Genomic DNA, 25,071 nt, shown 5'->3' with positions numbered 1-25,071 from the left:
TCCCTATTACAACTGTGGAGAGCAGGTTGGTGCTTTCAGCCTTGTGGCTGTCAGAAGACGCCACTGCTGCGTCAATTATTGTGCACAAACTGCCACCTATTGACACATGCTGCCGCTGCAGCAAAAAGAGAATGGTGATGTTTCTATTTCAGGCTGTAGAGGGACACCTAGTGGTACAGCAAGTTATAGCAGAGGCAGTTGTTACCAAACTTTGATTTTCTTCAGTTGTCCCAAACCGGAATAAGTGTGAAAAAGATCCAGAGAACACAAGAAGTGTGACAAGGGTGTTTATTGAGACAGGGTAAACAAGGCACTGTACAGTGACAGTATAAATATCTCTGGTTCACTGCTGGGCATGTGGCGTAACGGAAAAAACTAGTCACCACACCAGGTAAGTGCATCTATGCTTTTGGTCAGTTCTATGTGTGAATCATCATCCAAGGATTTCTGAGACAAAAAAAAAAGCGGTAAAGTAGAGCAGAATGAAGTATCTTCAGAGCTGGGTGTAGCGCAAGTATTTCTTCCCAGAAGGCACCTCTTTCGTTGTAACGCCATTGGGGAAGAGAGCTGCAGCTTCGGCCTCAGAGAGCGAGGGAATGACCATGACCTTCTCACCAGGCTGAAAGAGACAGGGTCTAGTTTTTGATCACAGTCTTAGAGGAAGCTTTCACCAGGATGATTCTCATGCAGCAGCCTCACGTGGCTCCTGTGTAAAGTGACTTTTTGTCATTTTGCTCAGCGCTGCCACTCACAATGAGATCACCTCAATACGTTTGTTTGGAAGTGATGCACTTATGATGTTTAGTTTAACTCTTCTTCCTATTAACTGAATGACTGAATGCACCTGTTGGACGTTTTGTACGAACGTGTCTGCTAAATGAATGTAATGCAAGATAAATTTCTCTCTTTTTTTTTTTTTCATTGTGTGCCCCAGGTCTGCGGAGGGAAGTGGGAGTCTGCAACTGTCATGTTGAAACTTTGGACTGAGTGTGAAGTCTCTACTCTATCTGAACACAAAATTATTGTTTGTTGGAGATGAGTTGATTTCAATCTTCTTCACTTTATCCAACAATGCAAAAATCTATTTATAATAAGATATGTGATAGAAAATAAAACAAATTACTGACATAGCAGGCTCCATTAAAGTTGGTTTAGATTAATTCTTTTCATCAGATGTTAAAGGTGAGTTTCCATTTTTTATTATAATTATATTACAGTAAAACTGTATTTGACACGACAGTGCCAGTGACATTTATTTGCCATCTGCAGTTTAACTAAACTACACTTTCCTGGTCTTGTTCTTAATAAAAGCTCAAATGTTTGTGCTTGGTGTGTGCACACTTAATATAACTATGACTAAGCATCCATTTCGGTTTCCTATTGTCACCCAGGCTATGGACTGATGTGAATACAGAGTGTAACTGTGTACCTTCCAGTCAACCGGCGTGGCAACCTTCTTCTGCGCAGTGAGCTGCAGAGAGTCAATAACTCTGAGCAACTCGTCAAAGTTCCTTCCTGTGGTGGCAGGGTAGAGGATGGACAGCTTCAGCTTCTTGTCAGGGCCAATCACAAAGACCTGAAGTGAGTTGAGAGCACAAAGGTTTGACATAACATCCAGATTACACTTCTTTTTTTCAACTGAGTAATAAATATGTGCACAAAAAAAAAACACGTAAACAGGAGGACAGGTTTCTTACGCAGCGAGCAGTGAGGGGCACCCCATCCTTGTCTCTCTCATCTGGGTCCAGCATGCCCAGCTGGACGGCCAGCTCTCTCTTGTCGTCAGCGATGATGGGGAAGGGCAGAGCGCTTTCAGCGTCACTGTTATATGCCATCACATCCTACACAAAGAGAAGGGACATCTGATTTCAGCCTTTTCACCTTTGTCATCGTCCTCAGTTAATTATTCTCTGCATCCTGACGGCACAGGTTTCATGAGTGACCAGAGACACAGATAAACATTAACAGCATAGTGTTGCAAGTCTCTGTGAGGACCATGAACATGTAACTGTGCTGCCAAATCAGAAGAAAGCATTTGGTTCAAAAAGTAATTCTGTTTTTTTGTTTTGTAGTTTTCTGTTTCTTTTCAGGGACACAGGTGGCAATGCTAATTAACACGGGTCCAATGAACTTGGACCAATCATTGGCCTTTTTGAGGAGGAGCTGCTGTGGACACCTAGCTAAAGGCCAATCACAGTGAATCCCCTCTGTGTTCAGGGTGGAGGACAAACCCATGAATGTTCGCCAAATGAAACACAGGCACAGACACAATTACAATGTTATTCAGTGGAAGAGCCAAGTTTTATAATTATCCTGACTGATGGGTGGATTAATTCCAAAAATCAGCAGGGTTATAATCTCCAGAGCTCCCAAAGTGCCTTATCTTATCATTTGGAGTAAATAAGAGTTTCCTTTTAAGACCCATTCAGAAAGCTGCTGAGAGCAACTTTCACTGAAGAACTCAGAGAACTCCTGAGCTAAAGGAAGAAGCAGAGTTGACCATGTTGCTATGGATCATGTTTCTGAATTATTTTATTCTCTCTCTACAGTGACCGGCAGTGAGCAGTCTGTGCCAGTGAACGGGACATCAAATATTCATCAATACATAGGAGCCCGAAAATGAACAAGATTGGATTAGATGAGATTAAATTATTCAAACTTAAATTAATCAAACTATGCACCTTACCTGCAGCATTTGACTGACTGTCAGCAGCTCTTAGTGACTTAGACTGCTGCTAACTTCACTCAGACTTAGGGCTGAACTCTGACACACCACAGGTGTAGAGAACATGTGTGTGTGCGCATGCATCCCCAACCTTGCTCCAGTTGCGGTGATCCTCAACACTGTCAATGGACAAGGCAATCATCTTCACACCTCGCTTCTTGAACTCATCACTGATCCTCGCGGCACAGGCCAGCTCAGTGGTGCAGACAGGTGTGAAGTCCCTTGGGTGGGAGAACAGGATGCCCCACCTGCAGAGGAGAAGATACACGAAGCAATGAGGTCTTTGTTCCAGCCGTGCAGTAGTCTACACTCATAGATTCCTATTTAAGAAAGACCTTTCACAAAGCTTCGGCATTTCTGAGATGGCCATAATACATCCTTCTGGGCACAAGTTCAAGTAACCACATGCAATATGAAGCAGACTAACGGTCAAAGGCAATATTTTCCAAGCTTCCACTTCTTTGTGTATTTAATGTACCTCACACAGCTCATCTGATGTGTGTAATGTTTGCATCTGTTTATCAGGGACACACAGACTACAGAATTTCAAAAAGATTTAAAGAGAGTCAGAAAGACAGACAGGAGTAAGAGCACAAGAAGCAGGAGTTGAGACAACAGGACAGGCTGCAAAAAGAGAAAGACAAGCGAGCATTCAGCCTCAGTGGGAAAAATTCCAGCCACAGATTGCAGCAACAGGTGTCTGTGAATCTGGAGGACACAAACTCATAAGACATTAAATCCAGCTGTGCTGTACTGGAGTTACTGGAGATGGACTGCGTTTCACAGGGGGGGGGGGGGGGTGAAGGGTGAGACAGACATGAGTTTTCCTGCAAAACTGGGTGTGTAACATTTGCAATGGTTGACCTTTGTAGAGGATAATTCATCTTCCTTCCTCTTATAATTCTGTTCAGTGTGTTGCAATGTATTGTCACATGAGGTGCAGGCAATAGAAAAGCCACTGCTCACAGGCCCTGGGATCACCTGATTATGGAGTGATCAGAAGCCCAGATTAGACTGGGACTGTACCAAACTTTTTCAAGCATTTGTTCAAGTGGAACAAGCTGGAAGCTGGTGTTGCTTAAAACAATGACAAGCTTTTTTGTGCTGCAAAACCATCTGCTATACTTGTATGTTGTTTGTATAAAACAGCAGAGTCCACATGAGCTTTTCTTAGACCAGGGATTCTAAGTGACACTTCACCAAAATCAAACCCCACCTGTAAGCTTGAACAGTGGCTGTAATAAGTGTGTTGTTTCTGGGATTTGTTGTTTGCTGCGTTTCCATCTGATTACCACCGGAACAAACAAGCTCAACCACTCACTGCTGGAAAACAATGGAAAGATAGAAAACTAGGACAAAATTTTAACAGATGGTCGCCTCTCAGAGTCCAACATCTATTCTCACTGAGGAAAGAAGGAATTATTATGTAACCACCATAACTGGGCAGTGTCCTGTGCGTTTGTCTGTTTGGACACTGGGGCCAGTAAAATGTTGCAACACCATATTTGCTCTCTCACTGTGGGTCCAGCAATCAGGATATAAGTAAATATGGGGAAAAATCCTCAAAGATTATGTTTGAATCGAGATGGTGTAATACGTAAGGCTGCAATTAATTTAATTACTGATTAACTGATCAAGTTTTTTTTCCACTTAACTTATTAAAATATTTGGTCTTAGTGGGACATCTTCGAATGGCTTGTTCTGTTTGGTTAATATTTAAAAACCCAAAGTTATTAAATTTAACCTGGAACCAGAGAATGTTCTAATAATTTATCAATCAGTGTTTTTGCAGCATCATACAACAAAATGCACATTTACACTCTGCCTATGTCCAATCCAGGCTCTGTCCGTGTGATGCTATACATGCAACACTGTGTGTCCTCGCCTGACAGGATTTGACACCAGAACAGATGCAAACAGGAGACGCAAGCAAACAGTGAGGCACAGTTCCAGGTCCACACAACACAGGCCTTGTCCTGACTGTGGTTACACCTCGCTAATGAACTGAGCGGAGAAAATAAAAACACTGCACCGGTTGTTTTACAGTGAACTACACCTACACAAAGCGATACCGAAAATATCAAAATAAGATAGCTGCACTAACTTACTTCTTAGTCTGCAGCTAAAACAGGTCTGCGTTAGTCTTAGATATTAGCCTGGATAAGTGCAACGGTGGAAGTTTGTATTATGTGTTATCTTCTACAGAGTCATGCTTGTGCAACACGATCTGTGTGAGCCAACGGGCGACCCGTAACAGTCACGGTCAAATACCTCCGCGGGCTGATGGGTTAGATCACACGTCTTGGCCTCTGAATTAATCCTGACTGAGATCAGCTCCTCAGTCTGACAACAGGCCTTAACACAACCGTTAAACGTGGCCCGGCACTGTGCTGCACAGCATCCAGAACCCACAACAAAAACAAGTGCGTGACAAATGCGGTGCCTGGATGTGGAGTCTGCGCACTTACGAGCTGCCCAGGAAATCGTGGAATTTGATCCTGCCGATGGTGGTGTCGGCCTCGAAGTTTGGGAACTCGTCTCCCAGCAGAAGTCCAGGCATGGTCGGCTCTTTAATGCTGCTCAGATCCAAAGGGAAAGGACAAGGGACACTCCACCTATCTGTCCAGTGGAGCTCGGCACTCAACACCACATGGAAAGTCCCAGAAAGGGAGGGGCGTTGTCAACCTGTTAGTTAGCTAATCGACCAATCAGAGAAAAGATACGAAACTAAATTTTAAAATAACTTTATTAAATGAACACAATTGTTGAATGTAAAAAAACAGACATTTGAAAGGTACTTACTTCACAACAATGTTTGTATTTTATGTTTATATTTTATTTTTTCGCGTGTCACGTGTACATTTCTGATAAAACACAATTTCCCATGTTGCTTTGCGAACAACAAAGATGGCGATTCAGCTCGGAGTCGGTAGACGTGATATGAATTGCAGAAAATTTACCACTGCGGTGTAACCACATCACAGTGAACCATCTACGCCGGCAGGTTAACGGACGAAATGCCTTCTCCTAAAGCTAAAAACCCCGGTCGAAGCGGAGGAAGCCCGGTGCTCGGGAGCTCCAACGGCCGCTACGAGTTCATGTCACTGACGAAGCCGCTGAACAGGTCCTCACCGCCGCACCTTCTCCAGCGGCAGGGCTCCGACCCGACCACCGCCCGGCTCCGAGCCTCGGAGAGCCCCACTCGGCGCCGGGGCTCCAGCTCATCCACGGGCTCGGCGAGCGGTCAGGGGCTCCCAGAAGAGGACGGCATACGGCTCAACCCGTCGCTGATCCGCGTCGCGCTCAGCTCCCTGCTCGCCATCGACCTGTGGCTGTCCAAGAGGCTGGGGGTGTGTGCCTGCGAGGACTCCTCCTGGGGAAGTGTGCGCCCCTTAATGAAACTGTTAGAGATATCGGGACATGGCATCCCCTGGCTGGCTGGAACCGCCTACTGTCTGTACAAGAGTGACAGTGCTGCAGGACAAGAAGTCATGCTCAACCTCTTCATGGGTAAAACAATAAGTCTGCTAATTGTAAATCTGCATGTGTTGTTACTCTGTCTCTTGCACTCAATATAAACACATCAACAGTAAGCTTTCCCACAGCCTTTGCAGACAGGTCTCTTGGTACCTGCTGAGCTGAGCTGAGCTGAGACGCAGTATCTGTGTGTCGCAGCCTCCCTCTTCCTACCTTGTCCTGATTTGCCATGCGCACCTCTTTTGTCAAACCTCACGACAGCTATAGAAGAAGTGATCCCACCTCCGCTGATCACCATCTCCGCTCATTTTCAGACCCATTTTAGCTTTCCTCCATCTGCACAGACATCCTCTCACCTGTAGATGTCATTTGTTGTCCATTGTGGTCCTGCTCTGTTTGCAGTTTCCTCTCCCCGCTGTTCTTTTAGCCTGGCAGCTTTGACAGGTGAATGCTTCTGATTCAGTGAAATGGTGCCTGAATGTGCAGGTTGTGTTGTGTAAAACGTTGAGCATCGTAGCTTTTGAGGTCTTGTGTTGCACAGCTCTTCTCCAGCTCACCGTGTTTTATTCACCTAACATTTTCCACAGTGTTGTCTTTGTTGGTATGGTCCCAACCCAAATATAAATAACATGGTGTGCTAAAGAACGGTCGTGTGACGGGTGCTGATTTTGATGGATTTGCACTGAAGCTCACACTGATCTCCATTTTTAATAATCAGATACCGAGCAAAGGCGTATCTTCAGACTGAGGAAGAGGAATGCAGCTTTTACTTGGATTACGTCAGTTATCAGGCAGTGAAAATCTATGAAGAATTAAAAGAAATTCTGCATTTGTGTGTACGCTCCCCCCGGCCTTTTAACTTTCTTCATTGAAATCCACAAGTGTAAATTATACAGATTCATGAAGCTTGCTTGTTTAGACGAAGAGGATTTATATGTCTCTGTCCTCTGTATGTTTGAAAATGTCTCCGTGTGCTGTGCGTACTTGGTTGTTGGTTTTGTGGGATGATTGCAGCGACACTTACTCAGAGGAGATGGGTGAGTGAGTCTGTCTCTACAGGTGTATTCTGTGGCCGTATTAACTTGTACTGAAACTCTTAGTCAAGTAATCAATTACTCAGTTGACACAAAATTCATTTAAAACAAATTTGAGAATGGATCTTTCGCAGTCATTTGTTATATTATTGTTTTAATGAAGCCACAGCTTTTAATAGCAGCAGTTATTTGACCACAGAGTGGCTGTCAGTGGAAGGATTACAGATGCACGGTTGCCTATTCATTTTGCTGAAAACCTTTCATTGGACTCCCAGCAGCGATTGGCTCAGTGCCACCTGAGTGTTGCTTCAATTTTTAAACACTGCAGCCCCGGAGAACATGAAGCAGCTGTTGATCAATGGCTCTGCTCGATGCAGTGACACAACAGAAAGCTGTCCTTTATGCTGCAGTGAAGGGGCAGTGAGCTCACGTTCTGAATGTATCATATATATATATATGTTGTTCTGTATTGCTCACATGTTCACATGTATCTGTTGTACTATCTTGGTTTTCAAGAGAAAATGACAAACTTGTTTCTCAATTTTGGCCAGATGGCGGCCTCTGCAGTCTCGACTACTTAATATCTTAATATCTAGTGTTTTATTAATTAATTAGTGTTCATTTTGCAGCATTTAATAATTCCTTTAATGTTCTAAAGAGATTTCTTTCAGTTTCATCATGCTGCCTAAATATTTGTTGCTCGCTTGTGGTGTGAACAACAAATCCAGTATTTGAAAAAGGGAAGTTTGTCAAGTTTCACAGTTTTTAAACTGATGAAAAATGCAAAAAAGAAAAATCAGTCAGAACCTCCAGTTTTCCTCCATACAACCTCTGCTGTGAAAAAACCCTATAACAAGTCCCATGAAGTATTTGCTTGTCAGCCTTGACAGTACCACCAGATGGTGCCAAAACAAAGAGCTTTTAAATCCCAAACATGCTTAGCTTCAGCCAGGTGCGTAAGGTGGCTCACATGTTGGCCAGTTCTGCTTAGAACAAAGAATAAAGTACTCTGGATTTCTGATCACACCTGTAATCAGGCTGTTCATTCACAGCACTTTGGGCTTGTCAAGTCAGCAGCATCCAGGTTCATTCAGATTTTTTTTTCCTGTATCACCCCCATGAAAGAAAGTTATTAGGTAACATTCATGTTGCCTCATCAGGTGCCTCATGTCTGTTTGCCCGCGACCTTCTCATTAATGTGATTGCGTCACTGTTTCTTTATACATTACTCTGTAACACACCTCCCTCTTGGTCCCCTGCTTTCTTGCAGGCCTGCTGTTGGATGTGGTCCTGGTTGCCACAGTTAAGGCGGTGGTGCGTCGACGTCGGCCAGCACACAACCGTATGGACATGTTCGCCACCTTTTCCGTGGACAGCTATTCCTTCCCTTCCGGCCACGCCACCCGTGCCGCCATGTGTGGGCGGTTCCTGCTGGCTCACCTGGTGCTGGCCGCCCCGCTGAGGGTCCTTGTCCTGCTGTGGGCTGGCCTGGTGGGCCTGAGCCGAGTGCTGCTGGGCAGGCACAACGTGACTGACGTGATGTTTGGGTTCTGGATGGGCTATTGGCAGTACAACCTGGTGGAGATGCTGTGGCTCTCACCTCAAACCCTGCAAGGGCTGCTGGGACACTTAGCTTAACATTAAGTACTGAAGGAGGAGGAAATGTGGCAGTTTAGATCTTGTTTGTTAGATCGCCTGCACACTTTTTGTCTTTTAGACTGATATATAAGAGACTAGAGGAGAGAGCTCTATCACACACTGTTTTCTTCATCTGTTATCTGACACTTAAGTCGAGCTTCCAGCCCTCATTCTATGGCAGCAGATAGACTGTCTGTAATAAATAGTACAGGATTTTAATCAGAACAGACCAGAGGGGAACAGATTTGGTTCAGCCTACCTCCTGAAGCCATATGTACTCTCATTGGCCTCTTTCATGAACAATATGAAGTTAGCTCCTTCTGAAGTGTGAAGCTTGTTTTGAACCCTGGGAATTAGTTTAAATATACTTTTGCCGTTAAGTGGATGTTAATTCCTGAGTCATGAATCTGAATAGACACCTCCTGTAATCAAATAATTAATAAGAAGTTATGTGACTTTTTTTTTTTTACTTTGGTAAACTCAGAATAATTGGCTTTTTATATAATTTATTAATTTTGTTGTTTTGTTTGTTGTTTAAGTTATTTTTTGGGGGGTAATTTTTTCTTTGTTATGATCGAAGCAGTGAGAGGAGAGACAGGAGAGTAAGGGGAGAAAGAGAGGGGAGGACTTCCAGCCCAGGTGAGCTACCAGGGAATGTGGTGAATTCCCAGCATGAACGTCACATCCTCTGGATTTTCCCTTAAAAATTCATCCTGAGTCCTTTACGTAGAAATCAGTCCACAGGCTGTTATAGGTGACCAAGAAAGGCAGGGAAGGTCTTTTTTTTTTTTTTTTTTTTTACTGTTGTTACAGTCCATTCACACAGTGGTAATAAAAAAAAAGCAATTAAATACAACATATGCAGCATCTTCACATCCATACATATAATAGCTTGTAATAATCAACCAAACTATATCACGTATTGCTGATTACTAATCAGCCTTGATGGATTACATACACTTAACCTTATTGTTATCAGGGCACACACATAAATCACTCACAGAGAGTCTTATCATGGACTGTGTAGTCGTCAGATATGTGAAGCTGCTTTAGTATTTCAACACTGATTCGCTGCTTTTATCAAACTCTTTATTTATTCCCAAATGTATGATGATATAAATGTATGTACCTATCATCATTTTCCAAAACAGTTTATTCAAAGTCAGAAGAAGAAGTGTGCTGGAGTCCTCTTCTCTAGGCAGGGCTGAGTCTTTGTAAAGCACGGACACACTGTACAAAACATTTGTCTACATGAGGAAGGAATATAGACAGTTACATACTGGATGGACTTGTGTCTTGGGTTGTATCTTCACATCTTCATTGTAAAGTTATGAGCCATAAATTCAATTTCAGACTCTAAATTTAGGGTACATGGATAAGGTAGTTAAAGAAGTTTTTATTTAAAGGGCACAAAAGTGGACTTTGGGTCACAGGGGGGAAAAAATAAATAAATTTCCCGACACTTTTTGTTTACACAACACAGCGACTTAAAGAACACAGTCAGCTATGGTTTCAGTCTGGCAACAAAATGACATCCGTGACCGTTACAAGTTCAGGAGCTTATGGCTGATTCAGCACATTGTCGTAGAATTGTTCTCTTTCTCAGGACAAAACTAAACCCATCACTGCATTACATATGCACATTTAAAACTAGCTGTGAGTCTTTCGTTTTGTTGTTGTTGTTTTTTGGTTAAAATGCTTTGTGTTCTGATTTTATGAAACTCACATGAACCCAACTCTGGATGAGTTTTTGGGCAGTGTGCCTCTCATCTGAACTCTTCTTGATCACTGGCTCTGACTGAGGATCTTATGGTTCTGTTTATGCTATGTCATTATCACCTGAAATTTTGTTCATAAAATGACTGTGCACAGCATTTTGCACTGTGAACCATTCCTAAAGACACTGGCATTATTCTTTTTTTTTTTTTTTTTGCTCTAATGTTTGCAAGCGTTGCAATAATTGGCTAGGTTACAATGAACTGGGTTTATTCATTAATGGAACATTCTGAAAAAAAAAAAAAAAAATTGGAGGGGAATCCGTAACCACGGACGTCATCTCCCATCAGTGACATGGCAGTTGTATGTTGGCATCGGGTTTGGGTGAGCGAGGATGTCTCAACTGTTTAATTTGTTGTGCAACGACCTGGTACGCTGCAAGGGTCCATGGATCAGTGATCAGAATCGGAGGGCAGTGAAACGTTTTGTAACTTTCTAAATGAAGAGAAAAGCTATCAGATACATGCTGCGCACAAGAGTTCAGACCCCTGTTTGTCCTGTATCTTCAGTCTGAATTCTGTGCGACAGTTTTCTGGAAATAATCTCTAATAATCTACTAACTCTAACTAGTGTGATAGCGCATGACACGGTCTATGTGGAGTAATGGTTGGATGGATTATAATCCTTTGTCACGCATTTGAATAATGTTTTCACTTAAATACGAATTCTCAGCTGAAGATTCACAAAGGCAATAATCTCTGAAGGGATTAACAATTAAGTGTTGAACTGCTGTAAATCTTCCCACAGTTAATATTTGATGATGAAGTGATACTTTGACCCACTGATCTGGTCTTGAGTCTTAATGTTTAGTCACAAACGTCACCCTGTGGCTCGCCATCTTCTGCACCTTCATTAAAAAGAAATAACTGAACTATCGCATTGACGTAAGTATTCAGACCCTTGGGGTGGGAAGCCATTATCTGGTCTCTCCAGAGATGTTTGATTGGGTTCATGTCAAGCTTCTAAACAATGCAATGCAATGTAACCACAGTGAAGGGGTCTGAATACTGTCTCCATACACTGTATATACTGTATATGTCTGGGGGTTAGGGTCACTTTGTCGGGTCATGAAGGTGTGTTGAAGTGAACATGCTGCTTCCTAGGAGCAGCGCGTCAGAGGATTAAACCATATCTGTGCGCAGTGACCCACTGACTGGACTGACTGAATACCGCACTGAAATCTAACATTAACTTTAAAACTTTAAATGACGCCAGTGGTCAAGATGTTGCACAACCGCTTTCTCACTTCACACACACACACACACACATACACACACACCTTAGCACTGCCAGAAACTGCAGATCTGTGAGGATTTTGATCAGATAAGTGAATATTTTGGTTTCTGTGTAAATGTATTTCAGCCATATACAGTTTCTTCGACCGAACAATTGTTTATCTTTTGTTTGTGTGCGTGTGGTTTTTAAAATTATTATACTTCACTTCCAGAGAGATTTTTTTGACTGTGAGCCACTTCATGTGACCCATGCCAGTTGGTCCAGACCAGATTCAGATATCTGGTCTGAACCAGCGTAATATAACAGACTGTTCCCTGATAAACTGGTGCCCCATCGTAGACTGTTTCATTGACCTCCTACATGCTGTGCCCTCTTTCTGCAATAACAGACCAATGATCTTCCCAGCGTGAGCGATGAGATGGCCGCTGAGCGAGTGGCAGCCTCTTTTTTTTTTTTTTTCATCAAACTTCTTTGGCAAATCTAAATATGCTGGACAGTGAACATTGTGACCAAATTATTTTTATGATTGATGTTTTTGTTGTTTTACATGTTGATATTGAGAAGAATCCTAAACATAAGAAAAAATGTTTATCACATGCTTACGAGCTCGGTATATTTGTGTGTTGGGAAGAGATTTTGCACATTCCACCTGTCAGCTGTTTAAACCACCGTTAAAAAAAAAAAAGATGCAGTTATTTATTGATTCAGCTCTTAAAGATTGTCAGCAAATGCCACATCTATTCTTGCACACTGTCAAACATGAAACCAGCTCCAATATACTTCACTGCACTCAGTTTTGCCTGCTATATAATATAAAATGTTAATGTATCTACAAATGCCTGTGTGGACATGTGATGTGTGCTGTTCAGTATACTCTGAGGGATTATTCCTGAATGATTTGATTGTAGTAAGTATTTTTAATTAAATGAGGGAACAAACATGAACCTGCTTCATGTCGTTTATAATAGGTCACGGGCAGTCTTCCAAATTCCACCCACTCCAATCAACTCAGAAGACACAGATTGAACTTTAGTCCAAGTCAAACCCATTGGATTTCAGTAAACACTGCCAAACTGGGTACTCGCCTTTTTTGGGCAGGAATAGAAAAAAAGAAAGGAAAGAATATGTCTTCAGTCAGCATTTCAGTATAAAAGTCTGTGTTCTGTAGATGCTCGTCCCATTTCACAGGCACACAAAGCCAACACGCGAGGATCAAGGTAAGAAGGTTCGATTGGTAACTGCAGATTTTAGTGTCAGGAACTTTTTTTCAGCAGTGTGGAAAAAAATGCACCGCTTTGGAGAAAAATTTCTGCGCTCTCAAAGAATATCACCTTTGCTCTTCTTTTTACTTCTAGGAATTGAGAACGTTTTATGACAGGACCTGAGATTGGGGGTCGATAAGTCGGGGCAAGAGTTCAGTAACATAAACAAGGGCTGTGTGCTGTACTGTATTCAAATCTTCAAAGCAGTTCTACAGTCCCATGCAAGACGTTACGATATCTAATCTGCTTTCCTTGTTCTTGTTTGAACTCTCACTGAAGCATTGTGAATGAGCTGAAAATGTAACTGAGCTTCAACACTTAAGCATGAACAGAGTGCTTTTACTTTATAAGAGATTTGAATATATGTGCAAGTTTCAGCACACAGGCAGAGGAAGACAATGCATGCTCTAAATATGTTTATGTTTTAATGAGGGGAATGCACATCATCATATTATTGGTCTGTCTGGGTGGCAAAGGGTTTGACTGAGAGCTGAACATCTGCAAACATGCACTTAAAATCTGACTATTCAGGTAAACTCTTTCCCTTCTCCTGCTGCAGCTCCATCATGGTGCGCAGAGTAGCGGTGATCGGGGCCGGCCCCAGCGGTCTGACCAGCGTGAAGGCTTGTCTGGATGAGGGCATGGAGCCAACCTGCTTCGAGAGCAGCGATGACATGGGCGGACTGTGGAAGTTCAAGGCAAGTTGCCAATTTAGAAAAAAATGCTGGCAACCATTTCAAGTGAAACTGTATGATAGTTAAGCTGCTGTCAGTCTTACCACCATTGTTTTTTGTTCTCTCTTTCTTTTTTGAAACCTCTGCAGGAAGTGTCAGAGCCGAACAGGGCCAGTATCTATCGCTCCCTCACGATCAACATTTCTAAAGAGATGATGTGCTACAGTGACTTCCCCATCCCTGCTGATTACCCCAACTACATGCACCACTCGAAAATCCTGAAATACTTCAGGATGTATGCAGAACACTTTAAACTGCTGCAGCACATTCGCTTCCAGGTAACAGGATTCATAGGAGCAGAGAGAAGTATGTGGTTCGTTAGATAGTGTCGCTGATGTTTAAAAGATCCCTTCAGACTTATGGCACTTCACATGTAGTTTTTTTTTTTTGTTTTTTTTTTTTTAATTTTAGACTTCAGTGAAGAGCATCAAGCAGAGACCGGACTTTTCCCGCACTGGTCAGTGGGAGGTGGTGACTGAGAACAGAGATGGACAGGAGGAGCAGCATGTCTTTGATGCAGTTATCTGCTGCTCCGGTCATTACACCTACCCTAACCTGCCACTCAAAGATTTCCCAGGTAAAGACGTGTTTTAGTGTACACGTAAGCTGTTTTCACATGTGATACAAATAGTGCCTAGAATATCTGTTCCAACACTCATCAAGATGACAGCAGGTCCCAACATCAATCTGTCATGTTTTCAGGAATCGAGACGTTTGAAGGAAAATACTTCCACAGCTGGGACTACAAGGGGCCCGAGGACATGTACGGGAAGAGAGTGGTGGTCATCGGCATCGGTAACTCAGGAGGCGACATCGCTGTTGAGAGCAGCAGAGTGGCAGAGCAGGTTGGGATGTGATTCTTATTGCTCTTGTTCTCTTTTTGATATAACACACTGATTCCTGATTATTCATGCAAGCTGTGTAAATCTCTCTCCTCGTTGTGCAGGTGTATCTGAGCACTCGTCGTGGTGCGTGGGTCATCCGTCAGGTGTCTGACAACGGCCTGCCGGTGGACATGAAGTACAACACACGTTTCGTCCACATCTTGTTCCAGCTGCTGCCGATGCGCTTCTTCAACTGGTTCGGCGAGAACAAGCTCAACGCCATGTATGACCACACCATGTATGCCCTCAAACCCAAACACAGGTAGGTGTCGTCAGGACCACACAGGTTATTGCCGTATTGCATAAAATTAGACTTTTTCAGATAGTAACTGATGTATGCAGGCAATAACGTTCAGCTGCATTTAAGCATTGCTCCTTGCATAATAAGGAAAAGTGTGTCACTGCCATCAAGATGTCTCTCCGTCTTCTGTTCTACCTTCTTCAGACTCTTCAGTCAGATCCCAGTGATCAACGACGACCTGCCTTTAAAGATTCTGTCCGGGGGGGTTATCGTCAAACCAAACGTGAAAGAGATCCGAGGCTCCACCGTGGTGTTTGATGATGGCAGTTTTGTGGAGAAGGTCAGAGAATTGTGTGTTCTAGGAAACCAACCACGAATCTTTGTTCACTTCAAGCTCAATTTAAACTTATCTCTAATCTTTCTCTTCCTTGCTCCAGGTGGACACCATCGTGTTCGCCACAGGATACAACTATGATTTCCCCTACTTACCAAGCAGCACTATGTACAAGTCTGGGCACCGTGTGGGTTTGTACAAGCATGTTTTCCCCCCCAACCTGGAGCATCCCACTCTGGCTGTTGTGGGTTTCATCCATGCCCTTGGAGCTATCATGCCTCAGGCTGAAATGCAGGCCCGCTGGGTCACACGCGTTTTCAAAGGTGAGGCTGCATGTTCAGTTTATCACCTGCCAGTTGTCTAGTTTCTTCCCAAGCACACCTGTGTAACCCTGTCTGTCTTCTGTCTTTTGCTCTTCAGGGCTTAAAAAGCTGCCCTCAAACCAGGCCATGCTCAAAGCTGTTGACAAGGACACAAAGGACATTGAGAAAAGGTAAATCTTCTAATGTTTATTTGCCTCATCGATGTTTCAACCAATATCGTCCCTTTTTCTGGTCCTGTGGACAAAAAAAGGATGATGGCACACTGTGGAGCAAATGGATGATTAAACTGTTTTTGGCCACCTGGGGGCAGAACAAGCTGCATGTGTTTGCAAGTTCAATATTCACTCTCCTTTTAACTCTTTCACGTTATATATAATCATTTGATACATATATCAAATATATGATATATTGAGTCATTAATTTCTGGTTTATCCTCTCCACAGCTACATCGTGTCAAAGTTGACACCCCTGCAGGTGGACTTTGTTTCCTACATGGACGACATAGCCGGAGAGATCGGGGTGCGGCCAAGTCTGCCGTGGCTCTTCTTCACAGACTACCCGCTGTTTAAGAGGGTTCTCTGGGGACCTGTGACAGCCTACCAGTACCGCTTGATGGGACCAGGGAACTGGGAAGGAGCCCGCAGAGCAATCTTCACCCAGTTTGACCGCATGTTCCAGCCCCTAAAAACCAGACAGGTCTGACATGAACTCTGTTTCTGCTACAGTCTATAAATCTTGTGTGTAATGCTGAGTGCACATCCCACATTATCTTAACATGAGGTATGGTATGCTAATGTAAACATATTATTCCATCCCTTCCAGGTGGTGGAGCAAGAACCCTCCATTGCTGGCCGCCTGATGAAGCTGAGCCTGACAGTCATGGCCGGAGGAGCCGCTGTCTTCTACGTCCATGTCCGCAACCCGACTGCCATCCCCAACCTGCTGTCCAAGCTCAGTCCACAAACAGTCTGAACGTGGTGCATGTGAAAAAAACAAAAACAAAACAAAACACTAAAACACTCTGAAACACACAAACCAAATACCATATCTACTGTTTCTGTTTCTCCCCAGAGAAATCTAGTTCAGTATACTCCTGTTTGGGCTCTGATTATGGGAACGACTGTCCATGCTGCTGACTAATGCAAGAGTTATTACTGTATCTTTACATTTAGTTTATTTAAATGCTTAAACCTCTCATATGGAAACAGTTTCTCCAAAAACACCTATGTTCTCATACAGCTATGAGCTTTAGAGCAAACATTACTAATCCTGTTTGACATTTTATCTCAATAAGACGAAGTTCACATTGACCCCGGCTTCAGTATGTTCAACATTGTTTACCGTCAACATTTTCCTTTCCAGCAGTATCTCAGTCACAGCTACAGTAAACACTGAAAAAAATGCAAACCAGGATTTCCAAAGTCACTGTGACACACTTTGTGCATCTTTAGACCTCCTTACACATTCTTACTTTCCCCTGAACTACACGAAAGTCACACTACTTCCTACATTGGAGAAGTTAGTGGATGTAAACGGTTCTTGAAAATAAGTTGCATATGAACGCAACTGATAGATTAGCTGGAACTGTCTTTTTATTGCTTTGTAACTTCAGTGTTGTTTACTGGGTGGTTAAAGGTCAAGCACAACTAAGCTAAAAATGAAATCTTTACATCATATTTAATAAATGAAAGATTTTTCCAGTGCGAACAAAACAACACTTCACCTGGATGTCGTTTTGTGTCCAGCTCTACTGAAACTTCAACAATAAAAATTAATATTCAAAGAAAGAAAAAAATGTTTGTCTTTAGAAAGGAAAAATCCAAAGAAAAAAAAAACTTAGAATAAAATGCATATTAGTGACCATCAATGAAACAGAGCCTCTTTTCAGTATTAGCACACTGATGTCGTCCTCTCAGTGAACCTGCCTGTGATGAAATTGGTCACATACAAAAAAAATGAGCCCCCTGGCAAAGAAACAACTGCAGATGAACCTGATTATCCCTCACAACTGTAAAAGGAAGTGTTGCTTTAGTGTCCTTAGTTTGAGCTGATGAAAGCACTTTTTGGCCACTGAGTCATCTGAAATTTTCCATGAACTTTTCCATGCTGAGCAATCAGTGGACAGAATGAGCTCAGCAATTTCAGCTCAGCTGAGAGCAAATATAAATAACATGCACTGATTTTTGAATTCAGTAATTTAGACTCGCCAGCCTTTGATAAATACTGATAGATTTGCACAGAGCAGCAAAAATGACTGAGAATATTATATATATATTTTTAGACAAAATAATTTCATCACTAAAAAAAGGAGACAAATAAATCAGGTTCTGCTTATTCATCTGTATAAACTGCGTTTTTCTGGTTCTCTCATTTACAGGATTCTTATCTGCAACTTTGATCATTCCCAAAATGCACAAACTACTGGCACATGTTTGGACAATGCAAGAGCTCATTGGGGTCAGAGGTTCTTTAACTAAAGGGGAAATAATGTGAAAGGTATTTTTGCATTTTTGCATTTATTCAGATACAATATTGTGGTGACAGTTTTGAATCATGCCCCCCGTGATAATGTTCAATCTAACAAAAATGAAATTCTGTGTTGTTTTTTGTACGTATTATGAAAACCTACAGTACTGAACATCACATCTGGCTTCTCTGACAGAGACAGTAGTGGAAATTTCCATCAGGCTGGGCAAAGTCTGCCCCGCTCTATCCATGTTACTTTTCTGTCCTTGATGCTTTTTTTTTCTGTGCCATTATCTCACCCCTCCCTTTCATGTTCCCTTGGATTCTCTCGTGCATTTTTTTTTCCTTTGACTGCACTGAACGTGGCTCAATCAAATCATCATCAACTCATACCTTATTCACACAGTAATGTAGACTGTACAAGTACACTCACCCACAAGTGAGGGACAGGATGACAAGTCGAGACCTCTAGAAGAAGCTCAGAGGAGAAGTGTCGCTCCTTTGCACTGAAAGAATCCAGTTGATATGGTTTGGGCTCAATGCCTCCCTGTGGAGATTCTCCAAGCACTGGGCAGACCATGAACATGCAGAGAGGGATAACATACCCCATCTGGCCTTGGGATGTCCTATGAGTTGCTGGAGGCAGTAACTAGGAGGGCTTCTGAGCTTCTTTGCTTGGCCTGCTTCCCCTGTAATGTCAGGTGGATGATTGTACGTAAACACAGCTAAACCTCCTAAAACTAGTTTGGAACATTTTGTTTTGTCACATGTACATACTGATTGAATGATAGGGAGCACAGGCTTCTTGGGAGAGTTACAAACTGGAGCACAGTATGTATATAATCTCATAAAATTTAGAGTAAGGAAAGCTAAACAAGTAAGCTGATGATGATCTTCAGACTTAATCAGCTTGATGATGGAGTGTGGATCTGTGGCATCGCCAAATATTTTAGGAGACCTATTCCACAAAGTGAAGCTCAGCAAACTTACAGCAAAAACTGCAGTTAAGTATTAGGAAGCACAGTTTGACCTCTGTAACTGCATCTAAAGGCATGTTCACATCACCTGCTGCTTGAAGCGGGGTCATTGTGGTCATAATATTTAGCCTTTTTCTTTCTTTATTTATTTATTCATTGATTAATTAATTAATTCATTTATTTATTTATTTATTTTGCGCAACCAGAAACAGCCACGGGTGCAGTGCAGTCATAAACCTTCACACAGTCCGCCTTTTCAAACCACCATGCGATGTATATCCAAAAACAAAAAAACTTGGCACGCAGCCAGGGAGGCAGCGCGCTGTCAATCATTTATCCACGTGGATTCGTGCACCTCACTAGTGTAACATGCAGAACCACTGCTCCCACACATTAAAGCCACGGCCATTAATGTACAACCGTGACTTCGTTAATGACAAACACGACTTGCCAAGTTAGCAACGTTTTTGAAAACTACATCAAAATGTTGGTAGTAATTAAATAGTCCGATAATCAAAGGCGATGGAAAGCTCTGATGATCATCAGAGCAAACACCGCCCCCACACATACATGCACACAGTATTATTAACGTAGTCTGCAAACATGTTATTCAGTGTATTAACACATGTTCAGTGCAGGCTGTATTCAGTCCTCAAGTTAGACCCCATAAAGCAATTTGTTGAAAGTTGCCGTGGATTTTTTTTTTTTGTCCTAATCGATTATATTGCCATGGAGAACACGTTTGATCGTCTCATCCTCGTGTTGGAAAAAAACAGAGAGCGTGTCATTGGTCACTGTCTCCGTATAAAAGTCATCGCTCTGATGATCGCCTTCCCTCTTTGCAGACACACACAGCCAATACACAACAATCAAGGTAAAGAAACTGACATCTCTGTTTATTCGAGGTAGATTTGATAACAGGAATTTTCATATTTAAGTGAGATATGGTATGTATACATTTGCGGAATTAACATGTAAAATGACATGTGTATGATATTTAAGTGATATATATATATAACCAATTCATATGTCAAAAATGTGCAAACAATGGATTAATGGTTTATGTGTGATTTGTGTAGTTAGTCAGTTGATTTTGAATTTCTCTGCATTTTCAGAATGAGACTGATTTCCACTTAATCAGTTACATCAGAACAGAAACAGTTCAAAACTGCTAAACCCATACAAAAGAATGAGCAACAGGAGAATTAAAATAACCCACAAAAAGAATATATTTGTGCTGCATATGTGCAGTTGCTGTAGAGAGACACTGACCTATAAAACAAAGGGTTGGAAAGATGTAAGTGGAAAAAATTCTATGCTACAAGCCTGGGCATTCAAAAAGCAAGGCAAAGCATGTGTGTAAAAAGTAGGTTTCAACAGATACTTAAATGATTGCACAGATTTGGCTGAGCGCGTTTCATCCAGAGGGTCATTCCAAAGTTTCAGTGCTCTCACGGCAAAATCACCTTTGGTCTTCATTCTGGTTCTAGGAACTCACCAAGTTTTATGACAGAAGCTGCGATTAAGGGTGGCTGAGTATACACAGGAGCTCTGTAATACAAATAGGGACTAAACTGTGCCGTGCGTGATTTGAAACATCTTAAAATCGCCTCTAAAATTTGACACAAGCCAGAGCAAGGATGCTGTAACAGGGGATATTTGATCTACAGTGCTTTTGTTTGCCAAAATCTAGAAGTTAGTTAAAGGTCATAATGCTCTTTACGTCTCATTAAAAGCAAAATTTCCCTGCATGTGTCAGTACTGGGTCTACTACATACTTGTATGACTAGAATGAACTGATGTAGAAGGTCTTGAACTGTCTTGTGTTAACACTAATTAGCTCTTTTGTTTTTAACCCTAACCATCACACTCCCACTGCTTTCCCTTCTCCTGCTGCAGCTCCATCATGGTGCGCAGAGTAGCGGTGATCGGGGCCGGCCCCTGCGGTCTGACCAGCATGAAGGCTTGTCTGGATGAGGGCATGGAGCCAACCTGCTTCGAGAGCAGCGACGACATGGGCGGGCTGTGGAAGTTCAAGGCAAGACTTTGCTCTGGAAAAGCTGATGATGAATATGATTAAACTGTTTTCAGTGTTACTATCTTTTTTTTTTTTTTTTGCCCCATGTAATTTGCTTTTCTGCAGGAAGTGTCAGAGCCAAACAGGGCCAGTATCTATCGCTCCCTCACGATCAACATCTGGAAGGAGATGATGTGCTACAGTGACTTCCCCATCCCTGCTGATTACCCCAACTACATGCACCACTCAAAAATCCTGAAATACTTCAGGATGTATGCAGAACACTTTAAACTGCTGCAGCACATTCGCTTCCAGGTAACAAGCTCCACATGAGCAGAAAGTATGGTTCATTCAGTATTTTTTTCCCTCTATTCATGTCCATTGACTACCCTGTCATTTATTGTTTGTATGTCCTAGACGTTAGTGAAGCGTGTCAGACAGAGACCGGACTTTTCCCGCACTGGTCAGTGGGAGGTGGTGACTGAGACCAGAGATGGAAAAGAGGAGCAGCATGTCTTTGATGCAGTTATCTGCTGTTCTGGTCACTTCAACTACCCTAACCTGCCACTCAAAGACTTCCCAGGTAAAGACGTGTTTTAGTGTACACGTAAGCTGTTTTCACATGTGATACAAATAGTGCCTAGAATATCTGTTCCAACACTCATCAAGATGACAGCAGGTCCCAACATCAATCTGTCGTGTTTGCAGGAATCGAGACGTTTGAAGGAAAATACTTCCACAGCTGGGACTACAAGGGGCCCGAGGACATGTACGGGAAGAGAGTGGTGGTCATCGGCATCGGTAACTCAGGAGGCGACATCGCTGTTGAGGGCAGCAGAGTGGCAGAGCAGGTTGGGATGAATTTGTAATTGTTCAGTTCCACTTTTGATGTGAGTTAGTGGACACATGTTAGCTGTCTCCTTATTTTCCTCATGTCTCAGAAACAAAAGAAAGTAGCTTGCTACTGTAAGCAAAATTAGCTTTAGCATGCAGGGGCTGAAGAACTAGAAGAGATGCACGATATAACAACATTCATGTTTTCTTACCTGTTTCTTTGCCCCTTGTTCTGCAGGTGTATCTGAGCACTCGAAGTGGTGCGTGGGTCATCCGTCAGGTCTCTGACAACGGCCTGCCAGTGGACCGGTTCAACACACGCTTTGTCCACATCCTGTTCAAACTTCTGCCGATGCGCTTTCTCAACTGGCTGGGCGAGAAAAAACTCAACTCCATGTATGATCACACCATGTACGGCCTCAAACCCAAACACAGGTAGGATATTTCTCTTTCTCTCAGTACCAACATTATGGTTTGTTCTAAGGCAGTCTCCTGTTATAATAAAGACAGAGTTCGTGTTAATCACATTTCATCTCCATCTCTCTCCTGTCCTCTGTTGCCCTCTTAACAGGCTCTTCAGTCAGATCCCAGTGATCAATGACGACCTGCCTTTCAAGATTCTGTCTGGGGGGGTTCTCGTTAAACCAAACATAAAGGAGATCCGAGGCTCCACTGTGGTGTTTAATGATGGCAGTTTTGTGGAAAATGTAAGAGAACTTAAGAGAACTGTCTCTTAAGACAACTAAATTACTTCGTATGAATTAAATATTTAAGTTCTTGTTGACTTCAAGAGCAGCCTGAGCTCACGTCTTCTTTATTACAGGTGGACACCATCGTGTTCGCCACAGGATACAACTATGATTTCCCCTACTTACCAAGCAGCGCTATGTACAAGTCTGGGCACCGTGTGGGTCTGTACAAGCACGTTTTCCCCCCCAACCTGGAGCATCCCACTCTGGCTATCGTGGGTTTCATCCACTCTGACGGAGCTATCATGCCTCAGGCTGAAATGCAGGCCCGCTGGGTCACGCGTGTCTTCAAAGGTGAGGAAGCAAGCAGATGGAGACCTTTCAAACTGAGGATTGGATATCGTTATCGTTATCGTTATCGATATCGCTATATCGATAGCTAAAAGTTTATGTTTATCCCATGTTCTGCCTTTTGCTCCTCAGGACATAAAAAGCTGCCCTCAAACCAGGCCATGATCAAGGCTGTTGAGAAGGACACCGAGGACATCGAGAAAAAGTAAACCTAAGATTTATTACCTCATTACTGCTGATATGTCTGAAAGTGTCTTTTTTGTTTTCAGTCCTACAGGATGAAGGCAACATACACAGATGTTTGTTTGTTTTTTGTATGATTTTATTTAGTCCATTCATATTAGAAATCTTTCCTTTCTAATGCGTTTTTCCCACAGCTACGTCACGTCAAAGTTGACACCCCTGCAGGTGGACTTTGTTGCTTACATGGACGACTTAGCTAAGGACATTGGGGTGCGGCCAAATCTCCTGTGGCTCTTCTTCACAGACTTCCCGCTGTTTAAGAGGCTTCTCTGGGGACCCATCACAGGCTACCAGTACCGCTTGAGGGGACCAGGGAAATGGGAAGGAGCCCGCAGAGCAATCTTCACCCAGTTTGACCGCATGTACCAGCCCCTAAAAACCAGACAGGTCTGACACGAAACACTGTTCCTGCTACAGTCTTTTACTCCAGCACGTGATCCACGCTAACTCTACAGCGCTGCTGTCAGATTCACGGGTTATCTGATAATCAAGTAGGTATAAAGCATGACACAATCTTTTCCCTTGTCTTCTCCAGCTGGATGCACAAAAGGCTTCAACCACTGGCCGCCTGATGAAGCTGAGCCTGACCATCATGGCCGGAGGAGCTGCTGTCTATTACATCCATGTCCGCAACCCAACCACCATCCCCACCCTCCTGTCCAAGTTTCGTCCACAAACAGTCTGAACGTGCTGAAGAACGAATCTGATGTCTCATCCTCTCGCTCTGTCCACGTTTACCGTCACTAGATCATTTGGGAGATGTCACTAAAGCAGGAGAGGTCTTCTCTTTCAACAGAGAAGAGCGGACATCTGTCACTTATTGCCATATCTGCAACCCGGTGATTACACAACTCATTTTACAGTAATATACTGTATTAGTGACATTGTCTCCAGCTTGACGTGTTTGTAGTAAAGCACCATGAGATACCTGCTCAGACAGAACTGTTCATGTTGTGTACTGTCTGATCACGTTACAGCCCTGTAACCAGTTTCACAGTAATACACTGGTAACATTAAGATAATGTCTTCACCTCTTCCTCAGTGTTTTCTGACATGGTATGAGGTTATATGTCGTTTACCAAGTTTTCACAGGTACCATATGTCACATCTCATGTGATTAAAAGATATTTTTGTGTCTGTAAGGCTGCATTAAAGTAATACTCACATGCTCATACAACATGAGCACTGAAAGAGTTAGTAGTGAGTGTGCGTGTCATCATGGCGAAATGTTGTCCTGGACTGTGGTGAACTACCACAGAGGCCGTTGTGAATTCTTCAGACAGATCAAGCGAGAGTTTCACAGTGTTACAGGGTTGTTTTTTTGTTTTTCTTTGTTTTTCTGTGTTTTTTTAGTATGACACAGGAAACAAAAAGGCAGGAGCACTCACTGTAATTGTCACATTAAACCCCCTTAGACCACTTTAAAATGTGATGCTGTTACAGATACGCACACTGCACAGTCTGATTCAAATCTAATTCAAGTGAGCTGGTGAGGAGAGGAAAGGCCGAGCAGACACTGTGGCCAGCTGATACAAACTTTATTACAAATTCAATTTCAAGCCAAAACTTATATTTAACCATGATATGGACTGTCAGTGTATATCATACAATAAATATTGTATGATATACACAATAAATATATTACGATGCATTCAAAGTGGTGTGTAAAGATATGAATCTCCTGGCCACTAGGTGGCCCCTTTTACCCAGCACCCATTCCTGAGGAGGGTAGGGGCAGGTTGGGGAGTCCTACTGGGGCAGAAGTGGAACTTACCAGGGACCCAACTCGGGGGAGGGCCCTCACAGAGCCGAGAATTAAAGCACTGTTTT

The 25,071-nt window shown here is 42.8% G+C and overlaps 3 protein-coding genes across 5 annotated transcripts; 2 read left to right on the top strand and 1 right to left on the bottom strand.

Annotated features, from left to right (window-relative positions):
- Window positions 1–274: 274 nt before the first annotated feature.
- On the bottom strand, window positions 275–5,394 carry prdx6 (peroxiredoxin 6). The gene is made up of 5 exons (XM_041040822.1): window positions 5,194–5,394; window positions 2,817–2,973; window positions 1,698–1,841; window positions 1,430–1,576; window positions 275–619 (listed from the first exon to the last, which is right to left on the bottom strand). The coding sequence occupies exons 1-5, from the start codon at window positions 5,283–5,285 to the stop codon at window positions 494–496; spliced, it is 666 nt and encodes a 221-aa protein (XP_040896756.1). The 5' UTR covers window positions 5,286–5,394; the 3' UTR covers window positions 275–493.
- A 17-nt stretch (window positions 5,395–5,411) lies between these two features.
- Window positions 5,412–9,382, top strand: plpp6 (phospholipid phosphatase 6). Its single transcript, XM_041040821.1, has 2 exons — window positions 5,412–6,235; window positions 8,507–9,382. The coding sequence occupies exons 1-2, from the start codon at window positions 5,743–5,745 to the stop codon at window positions 8,872–8,874; spliced, it is 861 nt and encodes a 286-aa protein (XP_040896755.1). The 5' UTR covers window positions 5,412–5,742; the 3' UTR covers window positions 8,875–9,382.
- Window positions 9,383–12,950: 3,568 nt separating this feature from the next.
- On the top strand, window positions 12,951–24,434 carry LOC121183253 (flavin-containing monooxygenase 5-like). Of its 3 annotated transcripts, XM_041040235.1 has the most exons (12): window positions 12,951–13,103; window positions 13,708–13,846; window positions 13,972–14,160; window positions 14,294–14,459; window positions 14,585–14,727; window positions 14,829–15,028; window positions 15,212–15,347; window positions 15,445–15,664; window positions 15,762–15,834; window positions 16,108–16,278; window positions 23,547–23,628; window positions 23,777–24,434. In XM_041040235.1, exons 2-12 carry the CDS (start codon window positions 13,715–13,717, stop codon window positions 23,924–23,926), a joined length of 1,662 nt encoding a protein of 553 aa, XP_040896169.1. In that variant the 5' UTR covers window positions 12,951–13,103; window positions 13,708–13,714; the 3' UTR covers window positions 23,927–24,434. The 3 variants fall into 3 exon arrangements, with proteins under 3 accessions (XP_040896169.1, XP_040896168.1, XP_040896170.1); XM_041040234.1 differs by lacking the exons at window positions 23,547–23,628; window positions 23,777–24,434 and adding an exon at window positions 16,487–17,459 and having other exon boundaries at window positions 16,108–16,360; XM_041040236.1 differs by lacking the exons at window positions 12,951–13,103; window positions 13,708–13,846; window positions 13,972–14,160; ... (5 more) ...; window positions 15,762–15,834; window positions 16,108–16,278 and adding exons at window positions 19,940–19,981; window positions 21,007–21,145; window positions 21,251–21,439; ... (4 more) ...; window positions 22,782–23,001; window positions 23,131–23,203 and having other exon boundaries at window positions 23,376–23,628.
- The last annotated feature ends 637 nt before the right edge of the window (window positions 24,435–25,071 follow it).

The sequence above is a fragment of the Toxotes jaculatrix genome, chromosome 6, assembly GCF_017976425.1.
Source record: "Toxotes jaculatrix isolate fToxJac2 chromosome 6, fToxJac2.pri, whole genome shotgun sequence".
NCBI lineage: Eukaryota > Metazoa > Chordata > Actinopteri > Toxotidae > Toxotes > Toxotes jaculatrix.
Note: the sequence above shows the minus strand (reverse complement) of the source record. Positions and strands in the feature narration are given on the sequence as shown.

What these genes read in the sequence shown, in the direction of transcription:
- prdx6 (XM_041040822.1), bottom strand. Translation starts at nt 5,285, where the DNA reads ATGCCTGGACTTCTGCTGGGAGACGAGTTCCCAAACTTCGAGGCCGAC. An exon ending in ATCACCGCAACTGGAGCAAG is followed by an intron (nt 1,842 to 2,816) that starts GTTGGGGATGCA and finishes CTCTTTGTGTAG; the next exon opens with GATGTGATGGCATATAACAG. An exon ending in CCACGCCGGTTGACTGGAAG is followed by an intron (nt 620 to 1,429) that starts GTACACAGTTAC and finishes TGTCTCTTTCAG; the next exon opens with CCTGGTGAGAAGGTCATGGT.
- plpp6 (XM_041040821.1), top strand. Translation starts at nt 5,743, where the DNA reads ATGCCTTCTCCTAAAGCTAAAAACCCCGGTCGAAGCGGAGGAAGCCCG. An exon ending in CATGCTCAACCTCTTCATGG is followed by an intron (nt 6,236 to 8,506) that starts GTAAAACAATAA and finishes GCTTTCTTGCAG; the next exon opens with GCCTGCTGTTGGATGTGGTC.
- LOC121183253 (XM_041040235.1), top strand. Translation starts at nt 13,715, where the DNA reads ATGGTGCGCAGAGTAGCGGTGATCGGGGCCGGCCCCAGCGGTCTGACC. An exon ending in GCAGCAGAGTGGCAGAGCAG is followed by an intron (nt 14,728 to 14,828) that starts GTTGGGATGTGA and finishes CTCGTTGTGCAG; the next exon opens with GTGTATCTGAGCACTCGTCG. An exon ending in AGCCCCTAAAAACCAGACAG is followed by an intron (nt 23,629 to 23,776) that starts GTCTGACACGAA and finishes TGTCTTCTCCAG; the next exon opens with CTGGATGCACAAAAGGCTTC.